This window comes from Sceloporus occidentalis, unplaced genomic scaffold, assembly GCF_023333645.1.
Source record: "Sceloporus occidentalis isolate IW3139 unplaced genomic scaffold, rSceOcc1.0.p SCAF_2, whole genome shotgun sequence".
NCBI lineage: Eukaryota > Metazoa > Chordata > Lepidosauria > Squamata > Phrynosomatidae > Sceloporus > Sceloporus occidentalis.
Window position 1 is genome coordinate 79174345 of NW_028316982.1, and position 17678 is coordinate 79192022.

At 39.9% G+C, this 17678-nt stretch overlaps 1 protein-coding gene across 1 annotated transcript in view; it reads right to left on the reverse strand.

Moving 5' to 3' along the window:
* Positions 1–17678, reverse strand: part of CPXM2 (carboxypeptidase X, M14 family member 2) — a 106587-nt gene that overhangs the window by 21341 nt on the left and 67568 nt on the right. Inside the window, exon 11 of the mRNA XM_089507824.1 lies at positions 11669–11966. Within this exon, the coding sequence (XP_089363950.1) occupies positions 11669–11966 (298 nt within the window). The remainder of the gene's footprint in view (positions 1–11668; positions 11967–17678) is intronic.

The window sequence follows — 17678 nt, forward strand, 5'->3', positions numbered from 1 at the left end:
TATCATGTATATTTTGCAATGAATCAATAAACTGAATCTATCTATTGCAGCCCTCACATGGAAGGCAATGAATCTACCACACACTCCTATGCATTGATTCTTTTCTATTTAATCAAGTTCAGAAACAACCACATCATCAAAAAGAAACTGTCCCCCCACCCCACATTTCAGGGATAGTATCCATGTGTAGAGAAAGTATGTGGAGGGATCTTGTAGCACCTTTGAGACTAACTGAGAGAAAGAAATTGGCAGCATGAGCTTTCGTAGACTTCAGTCTACTTCCTCAAAAGTTCTTCCATTTAGAATCACCTCTCCATGTCAGGAAAGTGTAATTGGGGACAGGGTTAGCTCACTTCCTTCTTCACATGTTGATCAAACATGCTTATATAACAACTGCACAGACCTCTTATCATGACATGTGGGAAGAAGAATGCTTTGTTCATTAGCAAACTGTGTTTCACATTAAAGAGGAAATTTTATGCTTATAGACAATGCATTCTGAAACATCGTAATCCATTTATGTCATAATGGCCAAAAATAGAAGAAAATGAATGCAACTAATACGTCTGAGTGAAGAGAATGAAGGAGAGGAAATCCTATTACTGTGCAGCAGCAGTCAAGTATTTAATGAGCCCAAAAGTACCTTCTGGATTTTGTGTAGGAGGATTATATAACAGATGTTAAGCTTGTTGATGGAGAAAATTTAAAATAACAGAACGTTGGCCTATGCTGCTCTATTAAAGCCTTTCCCCTTCCCAAAAATAAGTGGGAAACTTGTTTGCATATTTTCAGTTAATATTTTGCCATGGATGTATCAAGTGATACATTTTGGCCTGTTTCTTAGGACCAAGGCAAACATTAAAGGATGTATAAATCTGATGATTAATCTATTTCCCTTCCACAGTGTGATTTCCTCAGAGATGTGTCAGCAATCAAACTAGCAAACTAAGCCACTGTGAACCTTGCAAAGATGAATCAGAAAAAAAAATCATGCTAAATGTAAGATAAGTAGTTGTGGAACAACATGTTCAGTAGCAAAAAGATGTTCTTTTACAACTCAGAGGTTTTGTATGTTTGTTTTTACACAGATGGGCATTAAAACAAAATTATAACTCCCTTGTCCATAGTAGAAAGGCATATAGTTCATTCTACATATCCAGGAGTCTACCCATGTCATTCCCTTCTCATTGCTGCAGCAGACCTCAGAGCTATCTTTCACCTGGGAAATCTGATGAAGGACTAGAAACCATGTTCTTTGAAGAGTCATTTAGAGATCTAGGTATGTTTAGCTGGAGAAGAGAAGGTTAAGAGGTAATTATGATAGCTATGTTTAAATATTTAAAGGGGTGTCATACTGAGGATGGAGTAATCTTGGTTTTTTGCAGCTTCAAAGAATAGGACCTGGAGGAATGGATACAAACTACAGGAAAAGAGATTCCACCTCAACATTAGGAAGAACTTCCTGACAGCAAGACCTGCTCAATAGTGGAAAACACTCCCTCAGAGAGTGCTGGAGTGTCCTTCTTTGGAGGTCTTTAAACAGAGGCTGGATGGCCAGAGGCTGTTGGGATTGCTTTGATTCTGTGGCGGGATACAAACCGCCATATAGTACGTATAGGATACGTACTAGGGTTAGGAAGGGGCAGTGCTTCCGCACCCCCTAACCCTAGTACGTATCCTATACGTACAAGATGGTGGCGCCCCTTCCACATGGGCGCCGCCATCTTTACGTACTGGACGCATAGCATCCAGACCTGTCGCGGCGCCTATGACGTCGCGAATGCGCCAGCGGCGCTTCGCGACATCATCAGTGCGCCGCAAGAAGAAGCTCCGAAATGGAGCTTCTTTTTTGCTCCGCGTGGGAGCCGCGCGGTTTGGCTGCTGCAGCTCCCGCACGGAGCAAATGGCGGCGGCGGGGAAGCGCCGCAAAGCAGCGGTTTGTATCCCGCCTGTGTTTCTGCATGGCAGGGAGTTGGACTGGATGGTCCTTGAGGTCTCTTCCTACTCTATGGAGATTATCAGATGAGGGGACAAAGGACGAGAGAGAAGCAGATTGCTCCCATCCTTATCCTGTCCTTATCGCATGATTGCACAAAATACTATCACACATGTCCAACTCATCCTGGCATTATCCTGTCAATGAAGTTGAATTGTCCTGTCACTTTTGAATAACAGAAACTTCTCTTAATGAGAAATGACAGGACAATTCCGCTTCACTGAAGGGACAATGACAGGATAAGTGTGACATCATCTGATAGTCTTTTGTGTGATCGCGGAGAATTCCACTTCAGTGACGGGATAATGAGCAGATAACTGTGATGCAATCTGATATCTTTCACACAATAAGGATGGGAAAAGAAAGTCTTTTTTGCCATGTGATAATCTCCTAAGATTCTGTGATTCTATGAGCCCAGGTTGCTTGCTCAAGCATCTAGGGGAATTGTTTACTCGAATTCCACAAAACAAAGCTATTGGTATACTTTTGTCAAAGAAAGCTACTGGCTGAGTTCCTTAAATCTTAAGATCACCAATATCAAAGGTTTAGTTTAGAGATGGGCAGCCTCTAGTCAACTATGACTGGATTTACATAAGCATTCTCTTCAAAATGCAAAAACCTAAGGGGATAAGAAGAAAGAAACATTACCAACTTTGTTTGAAGGTGACACCAAGTGTTTCTCATTAGTTTTTTGTGGAGTTTTCGGGCTATGTGGCCATATTCTAGAAGTTTCTTCCTGACGTTTCGCCAGTATCTGTGGCTGGCATCTTCAGAGAATGCTGAAAATGCCAGCCACAGATGCTGGCGAAATGTCAAGAAGAAACTCTTCTAGAACATGGCCACATAGCCCGAAAACCCCACAAAAACTATGGATGCCAGCCATGAAGCCTTCGACTCCACATTGTTTCTCATGAATTTGCCATGTCTCTATCTTACCTGCTCAGGATCAAAGTTGGAAATGACACTTCCCAGGCATGCTCAGAAATATCATTTGCCACAACAATCAAAGATCACAATTTTAGAAGAGCATGCTTTGAACTGGGTTTGTATTTTAGCAAACCAGACAAACAAGAGTGAGGTCTGTCCGGATAGTGAGATGGGCTTCCTTCCACCACTGCTTTGTTTCTCCCACCCTGGAAGCAATGCTGATGGATTCATGGTTTTCCCCCTTCCACTCTCCATACTTTGAGAAGAAGCTCATCAGGTGGATTCAAGTGCAATGGAATGCATTATTAAAGATCCTCATGCACTGCTTTAGATGCCAAGATTTCTACCAACTGTAAATGATCTTCATGTGGTATTAAATTCCCCAGAGTTTTTGGCCCTGTTTATTCTTGGACTATGACTCTGGAGTCCAGGGTTCAAATCCCTGCTCTGCTATGGAAACCCACTGGGTGACCTTGGGCAAGTCACAATCTCTCAGTCTCTGAGGATAGCAATGGCAAGCTCCTTCTGAAAAAAAACTTGACAAGAAAACCCTATGATAGGAGTTAAGGTGCCATAAGTCAGAAATGACTTGAAGGAACACAGCAGCAGCAACAACAAATTCTTATAGGCATGGACGTATATAGAGTATAAAATAGAGTAGGATGTTCAATTCTAGTAGTCATTTTAAATGTATATGGATGTGTGGAAATGTTCCAGTTTGAAAAGAGATACCTATGAGAACTCATAAAATACAAAAAGTAGAAAATTCTGAAGCTAGCCATGGAAACCCACTCTCTCAGCTTCAGAGATAGGTTCGTCTCAGGATTGCCATAAATCAGAATTAACTTGAAGGCACACAATAAAACCACCAACAACAAGGAACTGTAAAAGTAGTTTATGCATTTTCTTTTATTTTTTTGTATTGAACTATGATATATAAAAGTTAAAGAGAATGTACCATTTAGAATCATTCTTTTATTTCCTGTTTAAATAGCATGAAGGCTAGTATGATGACATTAATTATAAATACAGTACAGCTTTATATTATCTGAAAGAATAAATTCACTCTTTTCCCATACTATTTGAATTATAATACGAATGTGGAACCAAATTTATCCTGTTCGTTATGAAACTAGAAAGAAGATGACTTTCCCCCCTGTTCTTTGTGAACATGTGGAATTTTCCTCCCATTTTCTTGGGAAACATTTCATGGTAATAGAGAGCATTGGTCAAGTTGTGACCCTTTTCAAACACTGCCTCTACTTTGTCTCCCTAAGACTCCACAATTATTTAGCACTTGTCTGTTGCAGAATGAAATTTCTTTTCATTTGAATAATGGCCTTATCACTTGATTATTTTCATGTCTTTCTTAGGTGTCATAATATTACTGTCAAGCTTTGACAGTACACAAGTCAGATTAGATTTCATATTTTCCAAGGGTACATCTACATTGCAGAAATAATACAGTGTGACACCTCTAAGTACTGTAGCTCCATCCTATGGAATCCTGAGATTTGAAATTTTACACAGTTTTTACCTTTCTCTGCCAACCAGTGCTGGTGTCTCACAAAATTACAAATCCCAAGATTCTGTAGAATGGAGTCATGGCAGGCTGCATTATTTCGGCAGTGTAGATGCATCCAAAGAGACCTCTGCCTGAATCCATGCCAAAAAACATTTTAGTTAATTGGATCTGACATGTTTAATCTTTCGAAGACATAGATTATGGTCTATGAACCCAAGCTGTTCACAATAAAAGAAAAGGAATCCAACAACAACTTTAATTGTCCTTTGCATTTTATTACTGAGCAGTCCATGGGTTAATGTAGCAGGGATGCTGGAGGACTAATGGATTCATACATTTATTGAACGCATGCTGTGTAAAAGCTGCTCTGATTCAATTAACACTTTAAAACTAATTCTATTTTATGTTTATTAATCTCAGATGAATACTTAGGTATGTCAAAGCAACTAAAAAGGAAGTGGGGGTATAGAATATGTTAGAACTCTCCTTTTCAGAATGTTCCTGAATGTGTTAGAGCACTAGGATGGATTCTCTTAAAGATAATTTAGAATATAACATAGCAGTAAAACACATTTGATGAGCCAAATCTAAAGCAATAAGTGCTACTATAGACATCAGGTAGTACTTAGGCACAGTGATAAAGCCAATTCTTCTGTGTTAGTTGACAGCATCATGAAGTTGTTGGGTCTATTCATAACCAAATTTGCTCAGCATTTTTTTAAATGAAGTAATAACGTAAATGATTCTACAGTTGCTAATGTATTGAAAATATGTTATCTAAGTAAAACTTCAGACATTTATCAGACACACTTACTCAAAAGATTTTTTTAATTAAAATAATTAAATAATATTGCAATGCAAACATTAAAAACAGTCTCCACTTCCTGATTTAAATCATTTTTGCAGACTGAAGAAAGAAATATTTGCATTCTGACATCTGAATCATCATGTTCCAAGCCAAGGTTAATATTGTGTTATCCAAGCAAACACTGTAAAACTGGCCCAAGTTATATACTGCTTATTTAATAGAAGTTTTTTTCAGAAATTAACAACAAAACAGGCCAAAGCGGCGGGGGGGGGGGGGGGGGCTACACAAATGCATTCATTTCTATGGAATTGCCATCAGTGTTCAATGATCTCCAAGCATATTGATTTAGGAACAGTGTTAAAGCTATCTCATGTTGGCTGAAGCTCCACAACAGGAAATGGTAGAGTCACAGTATGGAAAAGATAGTGAAATGTTAATGGAGACAGAGTGGAGGTGGAACTGTCCAAGATCAATTTTGATTCAGTCTTCTCCCCAAAGGAAAACATGTTCTAATTGGTGCAACTACAACAGAATAGGTAAATAGATAGAACAGGAATACCAAACTACAGTCAGCTCTCCATATCCATGGATTTTTTTATCCACTGATTCAAGCATCATTAGTTTGAAAATATTAACCATTCCAAAAAGTAAACCTTGGTTTTGCCATTTTATATGAAGGGAACCATTTTATTATGCCATTGTATTTAATGGGACTTGAGCATCCACAGATTTTGGTATCCACAGGGGGTCCTAGAACCAAACCTCAGAGTAAATGCTAAATGAATTCAAGTGTTCAGTCTGAAAGAACTACATACAAGGGCACTAATGGAATTTTTAGATGTAATTTCAGAGCCACTGTCCGTATTCTTTGAGAATTCTTGGTTAAAATGAAGAGGAAAACAGTTTAGAGGAGGACAAATTTCCCCATCTTCAAAAAAGGGGGAAAAAAAGGGGGGGGGATCCAAGCAACTACCTATTAATGAGATTTATGCTGATAGCAGGGAAAAATTCTAGAACAGATCACTAAACAGTTTGTGCATATAGTTGGGAAGCAGAAGAATGGAGGAGGCTGAATGTTGTTTCCATCTTTGAAAAAAAAGGAGGCAGGGAGAGGATTGGAGCAACTACTGAACAGTCAACTTTGCATCTTGTCTCTCAGATAGGTTCTAAATGCTGATGCTTTGGGATAGCTGTTCCTCAAGAAAGCTATATCTGACATACCACAAAGTACCATTCTATCCTCAATGCTACTTAACATCTGTATGAAATTGCTGGGAGAGATCATCCAGAGGCATGGGGAAGGGTGTTTTTAGTATGTTGATGACACCCAAACATACGTCTCCATACCCTCAGAAATAGCATCAGCTAAGGATAGTGTGCTTCCTCTGAATGAATGTCTGGAAGAGATAATGGGCTACTACAGGAAAAAGAGGGGGGGAAACCCTGAAGCTGAATCCAGTCAAGATAGATGTGCTTACTGTCAAGGGTCCTAACCTGGGCTTGGGCTGTGTCAAACAGTCTTGGATGAAGTTACACTCCCTCTGAAAGACTGTGCTTGCCACCTGGGGATGCTTCTGGTTGCTCCAAATGACAGCCCAGATAGATATGGTGGCTAGGATGCTTACTATCAGCTTTGGTGTTATGCCAGCTCTGCCCCCACCTGGTGCTGTAGGGTCTAAATATGGCAGTGGACACACTGGGAACTTCAAGGCTGGACTTTTGCAGTGTGCTGTATATCAGACTACCTCTGTACCAAGTTCAGAAACTTAAATTAGTTCAAAACAAGGCATCCAGATTAATTATTAAAACATCTAGGCGTAATGGCAATACACTAAGGAGCTTATTGCTTCTTTTAAAACTAGTTCTAGTTTCCTGGGCTGGAGCCAGGATATGGGATGAAGGCAGGGATTATCGTTCACTAAATTACCACCGAACCACCGGCCACCATCAGCCCAGGTCCCAGCCAGGACCCAGCCACAATCTGCCAGCACTTTTTAGAAGTTGGAAGCTTTCTGACTTCTAAAAAGTGCTGGTGGAGTACAGCTGGGATCCAGCTTGGATGCAAGCTGATGGTGGCTGGTGGTTCGGCAGCAATTTAGTAAGCGATAATCCCCGCCTTCATCCTGCATCCTGGCCTGGGGGGCTGGAGCCAGTTTAAACAGATGAGTGATAAGCTCCTATGATTTAAATCAATCCACTGGCTGTCACCTAACTTTCAGGCAAGGTACTAAGTGTTGGCTGTTATTTTTAAGTTCCTACTTGGTCCCGATGTAAGATCACCATCTTCCACATAATCCATCCTCTACACCAGGGGTAGGCAACCTGCGGCCCGCGGGCCGGATGTGGCCCGGCGAGGCCTTGGGACTGGCCCTAGCCTGGTCCTGCCGCCAATTGCCGCTGGGGCCTTTGGGGGGCAGTTGTCTATAGAAGCCTCAGAAACATGCATTTATATTAACATTTTTTTTAAAAATCAGCAAATTTTTTCATGTGTCCTCCATTTTTTTAAAACAAGTGTCTTCCATTTGAAAATTTTGTCCTACATTTGTCCTGGTTTATTTATATATTTAATTTTTTTAAAAAAATTATTTAATTATTTATTTTTTGGCTTTGGCCCCCCAGTTGTCTGAGGGACAGCAACCCGGCCCCCGGCTCAAAAAGATTGCCTACCCCTGCTCTACACTCAAGACCTCTGGGGAATATCTGTCAGCCAAAACTAGGCAGACAACTGTTATCCAGAGGACATTTTCTTCAGTCAAGTCCTGGTTGTGGAATAACCTGCCAGAGATCTGTCAGCTAGATATGTTGCTTTAGTTCAGCAGTACATCCATTTTAACTATTGTTTCTACATGCTTTCCTGAAATCTGAATTATTTGTAGCAATTCCAGCTTTGCAGATGCACATATAAATCTGTATGTGCAAATTCTAGGCCAATTTATCAAAGAAGCCTGTACCCTTTATCTTTTAATTACCTAGGAGTATCTGAGGGTCATCATCATAAGTTAGAAATGACTTGAAGGCACTCGACAATAACAGCAACAAACCACTGAGCGACCCTTTAATTATAGGGCAGGAAGAGATGGCTTAAAGCACACAAAATTCACTGAGGTGTTTTTACGCTTTTTTGGGAGGGAGGGGGTTATCATGAGAGTCACGGAAAGGCAAATTTAAAGGACAAAGTTTGAAATCTCTGTAGTGCTTGTGAGGACTCTACTTACAGCAATATCTGCCAAGGCCTATTTGTAGCCTAATGTGCTCCTAACTGGTTCCAGATTGATCTGTAGACCAAACACATTACAGAATGTCTCTTTTTTCTTTTGTTGCTACATAGGGGAGAAAGAGTTGGGTGTTATTGATTGAACCAGTGAGATCAATTGTAATTTTTGAATACTCACAAGACCATTGGAGGAAAAGAGTATAGAAAGACCTTTAAACGTAAGAAAGAAGCAGTCTCTGTAACCCAAACCATCTGATTGTCTTTCTGACAACACAGTCAATATTCAGCAGTCTTTGGTTGCTTTCTTAATATCACATAAATGTTTGAACATTTAAATATAGGGCCATTTTAATTCATACATGTGAGCCTTTTTATCACTGCAATTTTAAATGGTTCTGTTCTAATTAAATGTATGTGATATGTTACTTTTTAAAATATAATGTATAAATTATCCAGAGTATTGCAATAATTATTTACACACACACACACACACACACACCACACACCTCTTCGACTTTTTCACATTTTGTGGTGTTACACCCTGATTTGAAATGGATTTAACTGAAATTGTTATCACTTGCGGTACACAGGATATTTCACACTACATAGGTGAAAAATAGATTTAATTATGTCACAAACAATTAAACAATGACAAACTGGCACTTGTTGGTTGCATAAGCATTTACCTGGTTGGGTAGGAGCACTTTGGCTGAGATGAGAGCCTCTATCAATTTTGGGTATCTAGATCCTACAGATTTTTGCCCATTATTTTTGGTAAAAGTGCTGTAAATCGTTGCTGAACATTCAGTTCTTGCCACAGATTTGCCACAGTAAGATTGGGGTTTTGACTGGGTGATTCTAAGACATTGAGCTTCTTTTTAAACTTCTCCAGTGTTGCTTTGGCTGTATATTTATAACCATTGCCTTGCTTGAAAATTAATTCATCCACTACCACCACTCCATATCTATTCTAGCCTGAAACAGATTTTCCCATAAAATTGCCCTATATTGGACTCCATCCAACTTTCTCACTCCCTACCAAGGGAAAAGCATCCTGACACCATGGCACTACCACCAGCATACTTCAATATGGGGGTGTTGGTCTTAGGGTGATGGACAGTGTTGACTTTCTACCTTGCAGAGTTTTGCAACAAGGCCAGAAGTTCAGTTTTGGTCTCATCATGCCTTCTGGCAAACTCCACAAACAGGCTTTGATACATGTTTGTTTCAGAAATGTGCTTTTTTTTTCCTTGCCACTTTCTCATGAAGCCCAGCTATGTGGAACGTCTAAGCATAGTTGTCCTGTGAATATCTCTGCCATTTCCAATTTGAATCTTCCCACTTCCTCTAGCATTACTACTGGCTTCTTGGTGGCTTTTCTGATTAATGCCCTTATTATTCTGATTAAAATGTCACTGTCATTGCCGCCCAGCTTTTTTACCCAGTCATTAGAAGATGGCCATCTTGCTATATTCTTTCCGTTTTACAATAACATACTGAAGGGTATTTTTAGGGAGCTTTCTGTTCATGAGAGATAGATATTTTGCCAATTAAATGCACTTTGATCCCAGGCTGTAGCACAATGAAATGTAGAAAAATGTGTGAACACTTCACAAGGCATTGTGTCTCATTGTGTTGTGGGGATAACCTATAGATCTCAAAATCTGTTCTAACAGGTTCTGCTAGACTAATTAGGCTTTTGGTTAGCCCCAGAGCATCCTAACAGTGTGTCTGTCATCTGAGAAGTAGCCTAAGAATGGAGAGACTTATCACCAAACAAATGGTCCCCAGATGACAAATTGGCCCCAGGAACAGTGTGAAGAATAGTTGTGTTCATCATCATTGGAGGGATTACTCACATTAGAGAGATCTTCAAGGTATACAATGACTCTGGGCATCTGTGTCCATGTCCATGTGCACATATATGTTTATGTGGTGGCTGCTGCACCCCTGACTCTGACTATCATTGTCTGTTGTACCTTTCTCGCCCCTTAACCAGAATGGGCACCACATCACTGAAATTATCTGTCTATTTCAGCATTCACAAGATACAATACTGTATCTGCAAAGCTAATACTTACAGACCCTTTAAGCAAAAGAGGGCTATTATTTGCTATGTATCATCTGGACCTACAACTCCTCTGTTCCCTCACTCCTTGCTTGTTCTTTTTTCTTTTTCTTTTCTTTTCTGGCTTATTTCCCCATCTACCCCATCCTGTCCATCTCTGATCCCACACAAAGTTTTTTCTTGCTATTGAAACACTTCAGTGGATTATATAGCTTTCTTTTTAAAATTACATCCATTCAGTTCACACAAGCACTGTAACAGATGCTTGAATTTCTCTCTTTAACCTGGGCCAAGTGACACTCAAATCCATGGCACTATAAAAAGAGACAGGTATGAACCATGGAGAGCACTAACAGAAAATGAGTCCTTGGTGATGAAAATCTGACAGCTCAGTGTCAATCCAGGGACATCTTGCAAAACACAAAAGGACACAGTCATTAGAGTGTTGTTTCCATTCTGTGTAGGTGGGTGACAGCCATTATAGTGATGGTGGAAGAGAAAAATAACAAGTATGACCTTTTAGAAATTTTTTACAGGTTGAGTCTCCCTTATTCAAAATGCTGGGGATCAGAAGTGTTTTGGAGTCTGGTTTTTCTTCTTCAGAGTTTGGAATATTTGCATATAAATGATGACCCAAGTATAAACATGAAGTTCATTTGTGTTTCATATACTCCTTATAAACATAGTCTAAAGGTAATTTTATACATAATATTTTAAATAATTTTGCGCATGAAACAAAGTCTGTGTATAATGAACCATAAGAAAGCAAAGTTATCTTTGATGTTTATCACACTATACTCTTAAAGTGCTACTATTCCACTTTGACTCCTCTAGCTGCCTCCTGTTGCATTCTGGGATTGGCAGTTTTAAGGAGGGGTATTTAGAATTCTCAGGCAACTCTGTCTGAGAATTCTAAATACCCCTCCTTAAAACTGCCAATCCCAGAATGCAACAGGAGGCAGCTAGAGGAGTCAAAGTGGAATAGTAGCACTTTAAGAGTATAGTGTGATAAACATCATTGTCTCATCCATCTAGGTGGACAATTTTAGATTTTGGAGTATTTCAGATTTTGGAATTCTAAGGGAGACTCAACCTCTACCAGTTTGTTTTTTTTAAAAAGGAATACTTACTTCCGGCAACGGTATGCCATGAAGCTCCATTTACAGTTCCATCTTCCTTCTGGAAGTCCTCTGTATGGCATACTCTCCTTCGAGCATCTGTCATTAGCCGATGAGTGGAAGCATAGGAATATGCCAGCCACCTAAAAACATGATCATCTGGAGTTGGTGTATGCTCTTGAGTTTTCCACGTGGACCGGACCATATCGTAAGGATAAGCAACAACGAGTTCTCCTCCTTGTAAATTGCCCCCAAGCACAAATGAATTTTTTTCCATCCATGCTATTACTGCTCGTGTTTCAACTGCCACCTAGTGAAAGGAGAGGCAAAAATAGGGAGAGAAGAAAAACAATTAAGCCACCTCGGGGAATCCTTAGCATGGAACAATTACCACAAGCTTGTCAAACAAATGGCAAAAATGAAGCTGATTTTTTTAAATGAGTGGGAACCTTTTCTACTGTATCTGGAACCAGGATTCAACCTAAGCATAAGTATCCTGGGCTCTTGAATATTAGGAGCACTGCCAACATCAACAGCAATGCTGGTTTAATTGAACCTAACAAGGCCCTGTTATTTGGCATGAGCCAAATAAAATGGTCTGCCCTCATCCTATGGACACAGAATTCAGACAAGGCAAGGCTCAGTCCCTGACTCTGGATGATCTCTGGCATGTCCAGAATCAAACCTGGGTTATACCCCCCTATAAAGGTGTAAAAAAAAGTCATTAGTTGCTCTAGATTTTTTTTTTTTGGAAGATCCAGATCCTTCTGACTCAATATCTGTAGACTATTTACATGTACATGCTGCTATGTCACCCAGTGTGGCTGCTGCTGACATGCATCACTTGCTGTGATGTCAGGACAAGGCACTCTGCCATGTGACTGAAGCTGGGTGCCTCATTCTGACCTCAGAGTGAGGGATGCACAGAAGTGGCAGCCACACAGGGTTTGTATCAGAACAGCCACCTGACATTGCAGAGCAGGACATGCATTGGAACAGCCATCCAACATTGGAACAGAGGGCTTCAGATAAAGGGGGACAGATTGGGGCAGCTCCAAGGCTAGTACATGCCAAGCTACTCCTGGAGTATACTGACCCATGCAGACACTACTGACAATAAACATCTGTGATATTTAATTTACTTTTTTCCATATTGTTATAGAATGTGATTGCCTCACATAACAATGGCTAGCTGATATGACTTTTCTTTCTAAAATCCAAATAAAAATGAAATTAAATCTGTTTATCCCCAGGTTGCACTAAGAGTATTTTTGACCAAAGAATTTTCTCCTTTCTGTAAGCAAATTCAATGGTCCACTATGATTATGGACAGAAGCTATATACTGTGGCACATCAGCAACTAATATGTAGCTGCTGAATGGAACCCACTGCTTATCATCAGTAATGGACTGGATGATGGAGAAAAAATTGAAACTCAGTCCAGATGAGACAGAGGTGCTCCTAGGCAGTTGAAAAGCAAAACAAGGAACAGGGATTCAGCTTGTGTTAAGGTTACACACCCCTTGAAGATGCTAATCTTTGAATCTGGAAGCCCTGGATTAAGAATGGGAGGAGGAGCAATGAAACCATGCCCTATGAGGAAAGACGTAGGGAGCTGGGGATGTTTAGCCTGGAGAAAAGAAGGTTAAGAGGTGATATGATAGCCCTGTTTAAATATTTGAAGGGATGTCATATTGAGGAGGGAGCAAGCTTGTTGTCTGCTGCTCCAGAGACTAGGACCCAGAGCAATGGATGCAAGCTACAGGAAAAGAGATTCCACCTCAACATTAGGAAGAACTTCCTGACAGTGAGGGCTGTTCAACAGTGGAACAAACTCCCTTGGAGTGTAGTGGAGTCTCCTTCCTTGGAGGTCTTTAAACAGAGGCTGGATGGCCATCTGTCAGGGATGCTTTGATTTGGATTTCCTGCATGGCAGGGGGTTGGACTGGATGGCCCTAGTGGTCTCTTCCAACTCTACGATTCTATGATTCTATGATTCTATGAAAGAACTAGACAAGATTCCAAAGAATAAAGATATACAACTGAAAAATAAAATTAGAATAGTCCAAGTCATTGTACTCCCCATCAACATGTACGGATATGAGACCTGGACAGAAAAGAAAGCAGGTAAGAAGAAAATCATCTTATTTGAGATATGGTGGTGGAGAAAAATGCTGAGAATACCATGGACAGCCCAAACAAACAAATGGGTCTTGAATAGATCAAGCCTGAATTCACCACGAAAGCCAAGATGGTTGAATTGAGGCTGTTGTACTTTGGTCACATCATGAAAAGGCATGGCATTAGAAAAGACAATAATGCTAGGAAAGGTGGAGGGAAGCCAAAAGAGAGGAAGATTGTATGCCATATAGCTAGACAATCAGGGAGGTCACAGGCCTGAATCTACATGCCTAAGCAGAGCTGTGTGTGTGTGGGGGGGAGGGCTTGGAGATGTCTCATCCATAGGGTCACCATGAGTTGTCAACCTTAGACAAGCTAACAACAAATCTGAGGAGATAAGGAATATTGTCTTCTCATTTGAAAATGAGAAGAACTCAAGATGACAAGACTGCATACAGGTACTACAAAATTCATGAAAATCTTATCCAGGACTGAGCCAGGATTAAGAAGCAGAAACCAGGATAATAAAACCAGGATGAAACTGAGCAGGATCATTAAGAGACAAATGCTCATACAATGCTCATGCACTTACAGTAAGTTGCCTCTTTCCCTGCCCCCCATTTGGCATCACAGTGCCTTGCACTACTTGCTGAAACCCTTGGCCTAATCCCACTGGGGCTCATCAAATGTTGAGCTCCTCCCTGCCATTGCTGCAGGCAGCAGGCCTCCGGGACCCTCTACAGTCACATTTCCTGGGGGAGATTTCTATATAACTTTAATGGTTATTTTTGAAACAGATATCAAAATCAGAGTGATTGGTGCAGTCTGTTTTAACCTGAGGTTTGGTGACGTTTGACTACAGAACTACAACTCTGGAGATCAGGATTTGATTCCCAGCTTGGCCATGAAACCCATTAGGTGAACTTGGGCAAGTCACATGCTCTCAATCTCAGGGGAAGGCAGTGAAAATCTTATGAATGGCAATTCTCCTCTGGACAAATCTTGCCAAGAAAACACCACAATAGGTTTGCCTTAGGGTTGCCATAAGTAAAATCAACTTGAAGAAACACAACAACAACACATATATTCTCTTATTGTATATTTTGCATTTATTGTATCCAGAGCAATATGCAAGAGTAAAATCACACAGACATGCATACTAAACTAATTAAAAACTGAAAGACTACAACAAAGTTAAATGCACAGCCCAACACAAAAGCTCAAAATGACTAAAAAGCAGCAGTAGATCAGTACATCTTTATGTTGTTGTTGTTATTTTAAAGAAAATGTAACAGAGGCAAAAGAAAGCCTTCACAGACAGAGCTCAGAAAAAATAATTTTTGTAGTAAAACTATCAGAATCCTTCAGCCATTACTAGCGGGAGGATTCTGGGAATTGCAATCTAAAACGTAACTTCTATAGGCTTGAATTACAGGAAGCTATTTTCTTGATGATGAAAACTATTTACAGAGGTAGTTAAACCTCTTGGGCATGTATTATGCAAAGTGTGTGCTTTGATGATAAATGTAACAATTAACATTTCAGAAAGTGTGTGGTATAATCATCACTGGCATTATGATTTGTGTAGTGTTTTCAGGTATGAAATGACATCATTTATCCAGCTGTAATACTTGCAACATGCATGTTACAGGAGTCATACAGTCTTGTAAGGTAAGCTATTATTATGTTTTAATAAATATTAATTTGTGATGTTTTACAACATAAATAATAGATGCCACCATCCATATGACACATGGTAAGACTGAAGAGGAGTAAGGAGGCCTTGCTTAAAAGCACCTAGCAATGGTAGCTTTGTACCATCAAGTGGTACAATGATGATACTGATGAGGAGTTAGGCACCATTCAAAAAGCTATAACTCAGGAATATAGCAATGGGAGGGGGGGGATGTGGCTATTGCCCTCCTGAATAAAAATTCTCCTTCTCATTAAATTTTCTTTAAGTTCCCAAATTTCTAGCCTTGCAGTAACTTAAAATTGCAGTTGAGCATTTCGAAATATAGTATAGGCATTCAAAGAAAAGAAAGCCAGCATGGTGTAGAGTTTTGAGCATTGGAGTACAACTCTTGAAACAACAGTCCATATCTCAGCTCAGCCAAGGAAACTCACTGGATGACCTTGGGCAAGTCGTATGCTCTCAGCCAGACTGTTTTATCACACTAGGGGGGCAAACAGGATTTAAATGAGAGTTAAACTAAAGAAAACCAGGAATGTCATGTGATAAACATCAGGCATTTCCTGGTTTTCTCTAGTTTAACTCTAATTTAAATCCTGTTTGACCCCTAGTGTGATAAAGCAGTCAGATGAAGGCAAAGGCAAACCCCCTATGAACAAATCTTGCCAAGAAAACCCCAGGATAGGTTTGCTTTTGGGTCATCATAACCTGGAAATGTCTTGTTGTTGGCACCCCATAACTATATAATGGCACAACTACATGTGACATGGTTATACATGTAGAAAGTGTCTACAAAACTGTGACCTGAATATGGATGTTACATCATGACAAAAAATTATACAATCACTGGCATAAGGGAATGTACATGTGAATACAACACTAGCAGTTCACCAGCCTAGGTCAGAGCAACTCCAACCAAACTATGGTAAGATTTAGTGTAGATGTATTGCTGTACCTTGGGCTCTAAAAAAAGGAGATGTGGGCAAGCATTCAATGCATGAGAGGAAAAAAGACAGGTAAAAGGGCCTGGGCAGCCTAAGCCTAGCATATTAGAAGTTTTGTGTTTCTAGCAGGCCACAGTGTTAAGAAATTCATCCACATTCCTCAGCTACACTGTTATGTACACAACTGTCACTGGCACCTGATAGGAGTACTCTGATGATAAAGGACAGCCTTTCTCTTTCTCTATCAGTCATCATCCACAAAGGCAAAAACAGGGACACTGCTATACTTTTGCAGTCTATATTCCAAACACTGCTGGTATACACTAATATCTTTAGACTGCTGGGAGTTTTGTTAAAGAAAATGGAATAGTAAACAGCTAGAAAGAAAGAGGTACCAAATTAAATTAATGTATTATAAAAATGATAGCTGAAGTAATAGCCCTTAAGTAGGATTTATTTAAGTGCTTTCTCCTCATTTTACCTCAAGATGGTTGTGTTCAGCCACTGGGGGAAAAATGATCAGCACCCATAGACAACAAGCAGAAATGAAGTAATATTGTTGCATTGTTAATTAATGCAATTTACTGTAGGTTGTGTGTTCATTTGTTCCTTAGTTTATTATTTAACAGAGTCACTACCCCACTCCATTCCTGGAAATGGACATTTTTCAGCCAAACCTATCCTTTGTAGGCCATTCTGAGGTCTCAGAATCTAAAAGATAAAGAAAAATCTAAATTCATATTTCAGATTATTAACTGAACAAAGCAGAATAACTGTAAAATGTGTCTGAGGGCAGACAGTAGTCTTATTTTCAATAAACTAGATGGATGTTACCAAATGCATCTGAGGAAGTAGACTTAAGTCTACAAAAGCTCATGCTGCCAACCTTTTTCTTTAGTCTCAAAGGTGCTACAAGATCTCTCTACATACTGATTAATAATTAACATCATTGCCATTGTTGTTGCATGCCTTCAAGTAGTTTCTGACTAATGGCAACCCTAAGCCCATAGACTTTTCTTGGCAACATTTGTTCAGAGTACATTTGCCAATAAGTGCAATACAATTCAATAAGAGAATATATATGTGTGCATACTGATGTTGTTGTGTGCCTTCAACTCACTTTTTACCTAATGCGACCCTATCATGGGATTCTCTTGGCAAGATTTGCTCAGAGGAGGTTTGCCACTGCCTTCCCCTGAGGCTAAGAGCATCTGACTTGTCCAGGTTCACCCAGTGGGTTTCATGGCTGAGATGGGAATCAAAC